The sequence below is a fragment of the Salmo salar genome, chromosome ssa02, assembly GCF_905237065.1.
Source record: "Salmo salar chromosome ssa02, Ssal_v3.1, whole genome shotgun sequence".
NCBI lineage: Eukaryota > Metazoa > Chordata > Actinopteri > Salmoniformes > Salmonidae > Salmo > Salmo salar.
Genome location: NC_059443.1, coordinates 66,791,525 through 66,801,812, shown reverse-complemented (window position 1 = coordinate 66,801,812; position 10,288 = coordinate 66,791,525). Strand labels below are relative to the sequence as shown.

Genomic DNA, 10,288 nt, shown 5'->3' with positions numbered 1-10,288 from the left:
CCACCACCATGGGCCACTCTGTTCAAAACGTTGACATCAGCAAACTGCTCGCCCACACAACACCATACATGCTGTCTGCCATCTGCCTGGTACAGTTGAAACCAGGATTCATCCATGAAGAGCACACTTCTCCACCGGGCCAGTGGCCATCGAAGGGGGGCATTTGCCCACTGAAGTTGGTTACGATGCTGAACTGCAGTCAGGTCAAGACCCTGGTGAGGATGACGAGCACGCAGATCAGCTTCCCTGAGATGGTTTCTGACAGTTTGTGCAGAAATTCTTTGGTTGTGCAAATCCACAGTTTCATCAGCTGTCCGGGTGGCTGGTCTCAGACGACCCCGCTGGTGAAGAAGCCAGATGTGGAGGTCCTGGGCTGGTTACACGTGGTCTGCGGTTATGAGGCCGGATGAAAGTACTGCCAAATTCTCTAAAACGATTTTAGAGGCGGCTTATTGTAAATAAAGAATTAACATATAATTATCTGGCAACAGCTCTGGTGGACATTCCTGCAGTCAGCATGCCAATTAGCACGCTCCCTCAACATGAGATGTCTGTGGAATTGTGTTGTGTAACAAAACTGCACATTTTAGAGTGGCCTTTTATTGTCCCCAGCACAACGTGCCCCCGTTTAATGATCATGCTGTTGAATCAGCTTCTTGATATGCCACACCTGTCAGGTGGATGGATTATCTTGGCAAATGCTCACAAACAGGGATATAAACAAATGCGTGCAAAGAATTTCCCCATTCTGTCTTGTTCCCCATTCTGTCTTGTGTCCCCATTCTGTCTTGTTCCCATTCTGTCTTGTTCCCCATTCTGTCTTGTGTCCCCATTCTGTCTTGTTCCCCATTCTGTCTTGTTCCCCATTCTGTCTTGTGTCCCCATTCTGTCTTGTTCCCATTCTGTCTTGTCCCCCATTCTGTCTTGTTTCCCATTCTGTCTTGTGTTCCCATTCTGTCTTGTTCCCCATTCTGTCTTGTGTCCCCATTCTGTCTTGTTCCCCATTCTGTCTTGTTCCCCATTCTGTCTTGTGTCCCCATTCTGTCTTGTTCCCCATTCTGTCTTGTTCCCCATTCTGTCTTGTTCCCCATTCTGTCTTGTCCCCATTCTGTCTTGTTCCCCATTCTTCTTTAAACAACAGTTTATGCTTGGAATTGTGGGTAGTTAGGGTGTTAGTTAGGGTCAATGGACACAAATACTAAGAGATGAGAATATCTTCGTTCAGTCGTTTTCCCCAGACACACTCCGCTCAGCCGGGGGATGTAGAAAGGTCTAGAGAGGTCTCAAATGGAACATTGGCATTTGTTGAGATCCAGGGCAACTCTATTCTCTCCCTGACAACCTTTCAGAATCCTGTATAGCGGTTTACGAGACGGACAGAAGATGAAACTGCAGCGCTGAGAGCAACACAAACACAACAGTGAGTGCTACACTCCAACTATCACAGCCTGGGGCCATTTCATCCCTACGCTGGACCAATCACTGCCTTTTATAGAGTACCAGTACACACATTTTACAGTATCTCTGTGCATCACACACACACTTGGTTCAGTTCCTAACATTTTACACTGTAGTCATTTAGCAGATGCTGTTATCCAGAGTTACTTACAGTAGTGAGTGGATACCCACAACCCTGGCATTGCATTCACCATGCTCTACCAACTGAGCTACACAGGACTGTCTTGATGTCACACCACCTCTGAGACCAGGGAGGATATGAGTCATACTGTGGAGAGTAAGTCCCTTCTCCTTGGTGAAACACACACCACACCACACCACACCACACACACACACACACACACACACACACACACACACACACACATTAGCACACAGAGACACACAGAACTACACACAAACACTAAGTCACACACACACACACAAACCTATACACACACACATTAACACACACACACAAACATACACAGAGATACATACACACACACACACACACAGCGAGTGTGTGGCCTTGATGTGACGGTTGAGTACACCGCTCACTGTTTCTGTGTATACCTCTGGGAGAACATGGGGGAAGGGAGGTGTCCATGCACCACTGGCGACAGACACACAGAGAATACACACACTGAGAACACACACAGACTGTCAATCACAATTCCCAATCTTATTTAACCCTTCACCGATTCCCTGTATCCCTCCCAGTCCTCTGAGAATCCTGAACCACTACGACCCAGCGAATCCCACCTGTCATCTGTAGTTCAGATCTACTCACTGTCCTTCATATGAGACACACACACACACCACATACACACAAACACACCACATTACATGCACACACACATCACATACACCAAAACACATACACATCACATTACATTCACATCACACACACACACACACACACACTGGCCTAAATCATTGCTCATAGCCTCACTGAATCTGAAGTGGTTGTAGTGTGTGCCGTCTGTCATGGCAGACTTACCATTAGGCAGAAGAGGCAATTGCCTCGGGCCTCATGAGCTGAGCATCATTTAAAAAAAGAATACTAGTACCGTAATTTCCGGACTATTATGCGCACCTGAATATAAGCCGCACCCACTGAATTAAAAAATATATATTATTTTGAACATAAATAAGCCGCACACGTCTATAAGCCGCAGGTGCCTACCGGTACATTGAAACAAATTAACTTTACACAGGCTTTAACAAAACACGGCTTGTAACAAAAATAAATAGGCTTTAACGAAACACGGCTTGTAACAAAAATAAATAGGCTTTAACGAAACACGGCTTGTAACAAAAATAAATAGGCTTTAACGAAACACGGCTTGTAACAAAAAATAAATAGGCTTTAACGAAACACGGCTTGTAACAAAAATAAATAGGCTTTAACGAAACACGGCTTGTAACAAAAATAAATAGGCTTTAATGAAACACGGCTTGTAACAAAAAATAAATAGGCTTTAACGAAACACGGCTTGTAACAAAAATAAATAGGCTTTAACGAAACACGGCTTGTAACAAAAATAAATAGGCTTTAATGAAACACGGCTTGTAACAAAAATAAATAGGCTTTAACGAAACACGGCTTGTAACAAAAATAAATAGGCTTTAACGAAACACGGCTTGTAACAAAAATAAATAGGCTTTAACGAAACACGGCTTGTAACAAAAATAAATAGGCTTTAACGAAACACGGCTTGTAACAAAAATAAATAGGCTTTAACGAAACACGGCTTGTAACAAAAATAAATAGGCTTTAATGAAACACGGCTTGTAACAAAAAATTTAAAATTAGCAGTAAGCTTTAGTTGTCTTTTTGCACTGAGTCAATTCCTCACGCTGCTGTTTCCAACGTCTTATCATCGACTCATTAAGACCAAGCTCCCGTGCAGCAGCTCTATTTCCTTTTCCAACAGCCAGATCAATCGCCTTCAACTTGAAAGCTGCATCATATGCATTTCTCCGTGTCTTTGCCATGATGAGGGTGACAAAATGACTACCGTAATCAGAATGATGGGAAGTTTGAGAACGCTCGATTTAATCTAAACAGTAAACCAAAAAGTTTTTGACCTTAACCCGTTCAGCAATTTCATTGGTCTAATGAAAGCTTCATGCCGCCAAAAAACTGAGCACGTCACAGAATGTGTTTTTTTGAAAAAAAAAAAAAAGTTGCGGCTTATAGTCCGGAATTTACGGTAATATATTTTTTTATATAATTTCTCTGCTTCTCTGCTTGTCCGTTTGACACACTCTCCTTGTCTCACACACACACACACACACACACACACACACACACACACACACACACACCTCTTCTTCAAGGCTGTATAAACCATGATGATTCTTTCAGGCTTTGCAGAAACACTTTTAAAGTTAAACAAGGTTTTTTTTTTAAACATGTCTTTCCAACAATTTAAAAACATTTTTGCAGTCATAACAGAACAGATTCAAAAAACGGCAGATATTTTACAGCAGTGAATTTCACCAGAGTTCATCATAAGAAGTTATACAAATCTATTAAAAAAAAGTACTAAATATATTCATATTTCTTTTGGTCTCTGTTCAAAAAATATACACACCTCCAATTAATGACGCAAGTGCTGTCTTGTTAAGGGCTCTGGAGGGCTCATAGAACTCCTAGAATAAGTAGATTGGTTACAGGAAGTACACGCTGCATTCTGCACCAGACTAATGCTTGTAGTCCCTGTTATTCCATGTAAAACCAGGGCTGTGTCCCAATTATCTCTCCTTGCTCCCAAAGTTTGTACACTGATTTCCAAGTAAATAACTGGGGTAAGACGTAAAGGTGAAACTCCCACTAGCCCATACATCCACCAACCCATCACTTTTAGATTTGTTGGAAATAGTAAACGAGTGTACACTTCAGGAGAAAAGAGAGATCATTGAGACGCACCCAGGGAATCCAGGAAATGCTGACATCGTTTCGGAAAGTCTCAGGAGGCACAGGGGCTGCTGGGAGTTGGAGTCTTCAAGGGCACCAGCTGGTAAGTGGATAGAGTAGACAGTGGACCGTCTTAAACCTGTAAAGAATGACAGAACATTCTATATGACGAAATATATCATTATTAAACGTACAGAAATACAATGAATTAACATTGAATCTACAAGTAAGATGATTGTTCCTTTGACAGCATCTGTAAAGGGCGTACACATGCATATACATGACAAGCCTTACCAGGACCCTGAACAGCGTCTACCCCTGAACCATGAGACTGCTAAACAAGGCTGCTAAATAACTAATCAAAGTCTATCTGGACTACCTGCATTGACCCTTTTTTAACTAACTCACTTGCACTGACTCTATACACATACACTGGACTCTACCCACACACTCACACACATACTGTATACACACACACACACACACACACACACACCACTTCATATGCCCACACACATTACATGCACACTGATGCCACACACACACATATACACTCACACACACACACTTTCACACTCACCACATACGTTGCTGCCACTGCCTATTGTCTATCCTGTTGCCTAGTAACTTTACCTCTACCTATATGTACAGAACATAGCTACAACAGTGTTTCTGTTCTATTATAGATGTTGGGACATTTTACACTTGTACCCCAGCTGGCAGAGAATAAGGATCTCCCTCTAGAGTCTGGTGTAGGGTTGCAAGATACCGGTAACTTTCCCAGAAGTTTTCCAGAAATCCTGGTTGTAAAACTACAGGAATCAGGAGGGAATAAGCAAGGAATTCTGTAATCCACCAAGCAGGATTTCTGGAAAGCCGGGGATGTTTGGGAAGGTTAGCGGAGTATTGCAACCCTGGTGTGGTTTCTGTGAGGTTTCTTGGCCTGAGGACAGGTTGGTACTGACCTGGAGGGATCATCCTCCTTGGAGAAGAGTCTATTCAGCTCCACACTGTTCATCTTGTTCTCAAACAGCCCATAACTGAGAGTCACCTACAGAGAACACACACGCAATACAACTTAGAGGAGAGAAAACACATTACATGAGGCAGAAATGATTTGTATGTGTGCGTTCGTACATCCATGTGTGTGTGTGTGTGTGTGTGTGTGTGTATCTAATCTAACCTGTAGAGGTATATTGCTACGTGTGTGCGTGTGTGTGTGTGTGTGTGTGTGGCCTGTAGAGGTATATTGCTAGGTGAGTGTGTGTGTGTGTGTGTGTGTGTGTGTGTGTGTGTGTGTGTGTGTGTGTGTGTGTGTGTGTGTGTGTGTGTGTGTGTGTGTGTGTGTGTGTGTGTGTGTCTGACCTGTAGAGGTATATTGCTAGGTGTGTGTGTGTGTATCTGACCTGTAGAGGTATATTGCTGGGTGTGTGTGTGTGTGTGTGTATCTGACCTGTAGAGGTATATTGCTGTGTGTGTGTGTGTGTCTGACCTGTAGAGGTATATTGCTGGGTGTGTGTATCTGACCTGTAGAGGTATATTGCTGGGTGTGTGTGTGTCTGACCTGTAGAGGTATATTGCTGGGTGTGTGTGTATCTGACCTGTAGAGGTATATTGCTGGGTGTGTGTGTATCTGACCTGTAGAGGTATATTGCTGGGTGTGTGTGTGTGTCTGACCTGTAGAGGTATATTGCTGGGTGTGTGTGTATCTGACCTGTAGAGGTATATTGCTGGGTGTGTGTGTATCTGACCTGTAGAGGTATATTGCTGGGTGTGTGTGTGTGTCTGACCTGTAGAGGTATATTGCTGGGTGTGTGTGTGTGTGTGTATCTAACCTGTAGAGGTATATTGCTACGTGTGTGCGTGTGTGTGTGTGTGTGTGGCCTGTAGAGGTATATTGCTAGGTGTGTGTGTGTGTGTGTGTGTGTGTGTGTGTGTGTGTGTGTGTGTGTGTGTGTGTGTGTGTGTGTGTGTGTGTGTCTGACCTGTAGAGGTATATTGCTAGGTGTGTGTGTGTGTGTATCTGACCTGTAGAGGTATATTGCTGGGTGTGTGTGTGTGTGTGTATCTGACCTGTAGAGGTATATTGCTGGGTGTGTGTGTGTCTGTATCTGACCTGTAGAGGTATATTGCAGGGTGTGTGTGTGTCTGACCTGTAGAGGTATATTGCTGGGTGTGTGTGTGTCTGACCTGTAGAGGTATATTGCTGGGTGTGTGTGTGTCTGTATCTGACCTGTAGAGGTATATTGCTGGGTGTGTGTGTGTCTGACCTGTAGAGGTATATTGCTGGTGTGTGTGGGTGTGTGTGTGTGTCTGACCTGTAGAGGTATATTGCTGGGTGTGTGTATCTGACCTGTAGAGGTATATTGCTGGGTGTGTGTGTATCTGACCTGTAGAGGTATATTGCTGGGTGTGTGTGTGTGTGTATCTGACCTGTAGAGGTATATTGCTGGGTGTGTGTGTGTGTCTGACCTGTAGAGGTATATTGCTGGGTGTGTGTGTGTCTGACCTGTAGAGGCATATTGCTGGGTGTGTGTGTGTGTGTATCTGACCTGTAGAGGTATATTGCTGGGTGTGTGTGTGTTCTGACCTGTAGAGGTATATTGCTGGGTGTGTGTGTGTGTCTGACCTGTAGAGGTATATTGCTGGGTGTGTGTATCTGACCTGTAGAGGTATATTGCTGGGTGTGTGTGTATCTGACCTGTAGAGGTATATTGCTGGGTGTGTGTGTATCTGACCTGTAGAGGTATATTGCTGGGTGTGTGTGTGTGTCTGACCTGTAGAGGTATATTGCTGGGTGTGTGTGTGTGTGTGTATCTGACCTGTAGAGGTATATTGCTGGGTGTGTGTGTGTGTGTATCTGACCTGTAGAGGTATATTGCTGGGTGTGTGTGTGTGTGTGTGTATCTGACCTGTAGAGGTATATTGCTGGGTGTGTGTGTGTGTGTATCTGACCTGTAGAGGTATATTGCTGGGTGTGTGTGTGTCTGACCTGTAAAGGTATATTGCTGGGTGTGTGTGTGTGTCTGACCTGTAGAGGTATATTGCTGTGTGTGTGTGTGTGTGTGTGTATCTGACCTGTAGAGGTATATTGCTGGGTGTGTGTGTGTGTGTATCTGACCTGTAGAGGTATATTGCTGGGTGTGTGTGTGTCTGACCTGTAAAGGTATATTGCTGGGTGTGTGTGTGTGTCTGACCTGTAGAGGTATATTGCTGTGTGTGTGTGTGTGTATCTGACCTGTAGAGGTATATTGCTGGGTGTGTGTGTGTGTGTGTATCTGACCTGTAGAGGTATATTGCTGGGTGTGTGTGTGTCTGACCTGTAGAGGTATATTGCTGGGTGTGTGTGTGTGTGTGTGTGTGTGGCCTGTAGAGGTATATTGCTAGGTGTGTGTGTGTGTGTGTGTGTGTGTGTGTGTGTGTGTGTGTGTGTGTGTGTGTGTGTGTGTGTGTGTGTGTGTGTGTGTGTGTGTGTGTGTGTGTGTCTGACCTGTAGAGGTATATTGCTAGGTGTGTGTGTGTGTGTGTGTATCTGACCTGTAGAGGTATATTGCTGGGTGTGTGTGTGTGTGTGTGTGTGTATCTGACCTGTAGAGGAATATTGCTGGGTGTGTGTGTGTGTGTGTATCTGACCTGTAGAGGTATATTGCTGGGTGTGTGTGTGTGTGTGTATCTGACCTGTAGAGGTATATTGCTGGGTGTGTGTGTGTCTGACCTGTAGAGGTATATTGCTGGGTGTGTGTGTGTCTGACCTGTAGAGGTATATTGCTGTGTGTGTGTGTGTGTGTGTGTGTGTGTGTGTGTGTGTGTGTGTGTGTGTGTGTGTGTGTGTGTGTGTGTGTGTGTGTGTGTATCTGACCTGTAGAGGTATATTGCTGGGTGTGTGTGTGTGTCTGACCTGTAGATGTATATTGCTGGGTGTGTGTGTCTGACCTGTAGAGGTATATTGCTGGGTGTGTGTGTATGTGTGTATCTGACCTGTAGAGGTATATTGCTGGGTGTGTGTGTGTGTGTATCTGACCTGTAGAGGTATATTGCTGGGTGTGTGTGTGTGTATCTGACCTGTAGAGGTATATTGCTGGGTGTGTGTGTGTGTGTATCTGACCTGTAGAGGTATATTGCTGTGTGTGTGTGTGTGTGTGTGTGTATCTGACCTGTAGAGGTATATTGCTGGGTGTGTGTGTATCTGACCTGTAGAGGTATATTGCTGGGTGTGTGTATCTGACCTGTAGAGGTATATTGCTGGGTGTGTGTGTGTATCTGACCTGTAGAGGTATATTGCTGGGTGTGTGTGTCTGACCTGTAGAGGTATATTGCTGGGTGTGTGTGTGTATCTGACCTGTAGAGGTATATTGCTGGGTGTGTGTGTATCTGACCTGTAGAGGTATATTGCTGGGTGTGTGTGTGTCTGACCTGTAGAGGTATATTGCTGGGTGTGTGTGTGTCTGACCTGTAGAGGTATATTGCTGGGTGTGTGTGTGTATCTGACCTGTAGAGGTATATTGCTGGGTGTGTGTATCTGACCTGTAGAGGTATATTGCTGGGTGTGTGTGTATCTGACCTGTAGAGGTATATTGCTGGGTGTGTGTGTGTATCTGACCTGTAGAGGTATATTGCTGGGTGTGTGTGTATCTGACCTGTAGAGGTATATTGCTGGGTGTGTGTGTGTATCTGACCTGTAGAGGTATATTACTGGGGTGTGTGTATCTGACCTGTAGAGGTATATTGCTGGGTGTGTGTGTATCTGACCTGTAGAGGTATATTGCTGGGTGTGTGTGTGTGTATCTGACCTGTAGAGGTATATTGCTGGGTGTGTGTGTATCTGACCTGTAGAGGTATATTGCTGGGTGTGTGTGTGTCTGACCTGTAGAGGTATATTACTGGGTGTGTGTGTGTCTGACCTGTAGAGGTATATTGCTGGGTGTGTGTATCTGACCTGTAGAGGTATATTGCTGGGTGTGTGTGTGTATCTGACCTGTAGAGGTATATTGCTGGGTGTGTGTGTCTGACCTGTAGAGGTATATTGCTGGGTGTGTGTGTGTATCTGACCTGTAGAGGTATATTGCTGGGTGTGTGTGTATCTGACCTGTAGAGGTATATTGCTGGGTGTGTGTGTGTCTGACCTGTAGAGGTATATTGCTGGGTATGTGTGTATCTGACCTGTAGAGGTATATTGCTGGGTGTGTGTGTGTATCTGACCTGTAGAGGTATATTGCTGGGTGTGTGTATCTGACCTGTAGAGGTCTATTGCTGGGTGTGTGTGTATCTGACCTGTAGAGGTATATTGCTGGGTGTGTGTGTGTATCTGACCTGTAGAGGTATATTGCTGGGTGTGTGTGTATCTGACCGGTAGAGGTATATTGCTGGGTGTGTGTGTGTATCTGACCTGTAGAGGTATATTACTGGGTGTGTGTATCTGACCTGTAGAGGTATATTGCTGGGTGTGTGTGTATCTGAACTGTAGAGGTATATTGCTGGGTGTGTGTGTGTGTATCTGAACTGTAGAGGTATATTGCTGGGTGTGTGTGTATCTGACCTGTAGAGGTATATTGCTGGGTGTGTGTGTCTAACCTGTAGAGGTATATTGCTGGGTGTGTGTGTCTGACCTGTAGAGGTATATTGCTGGGTGTGTGTGTGTCTGACCTGTAGAGGTATATTGCTGGGTGTGTGTGTGTATCTGACCTGTAGAGGTATATTGCTGGGTGTGTGTGTGTCTGACCTGTAGAGGTATATTACTGGGTGTGTGTGTGTCTGACCTGTAGAGGTATATTGCTGGGTGTGTGTGTGTATCTGACCTGTAGAGGTATATTGCTGGGTGTGTGTGTATCTGACCTGTAGAGGTTGCTGGGTGTGTGTGTCTGACCTGTAGAGGTATATTGCTGGGTGTGTGTGTGTGTATCTGACCTGTAGAGGTATATTGCTGGG

The 10,288-nt window shown here is 44.7% G+C and overlaps 1 protein-coding gene across 1 annotated transcript in view; it reads right to left on the bottom strand.

Moving 5' to 3' along the window:
• Window positions 1-3,810: 3,810 nt before the first annotated feature.
• Window positions 3,811-10,288, bottom strand: part of LOC106590596 (beta-1,3-N-acetylglucosaminyltransferase manic fringe) — a 79,076-nt gene continuing 72,598 nt past the window's right edge. The window contains exons 7-8 of the mRNA XM_045708343.1: window positions 5,329-5,414; window positions 3,811-4,502 (exon numbers count right to left, since the gene is read on the bottom strand). Coding sequence (XP_045564299.1) covers window positions 4,451-4,502; window positions 5,329-5,414 — 138 coding nt within the window. The 3' untranslated portion in view covers window positions 3,811-4,450. The remainder of the gene's footprint in view (window positions 4,503-5,328; window positions 5,415-10,288) is intronic.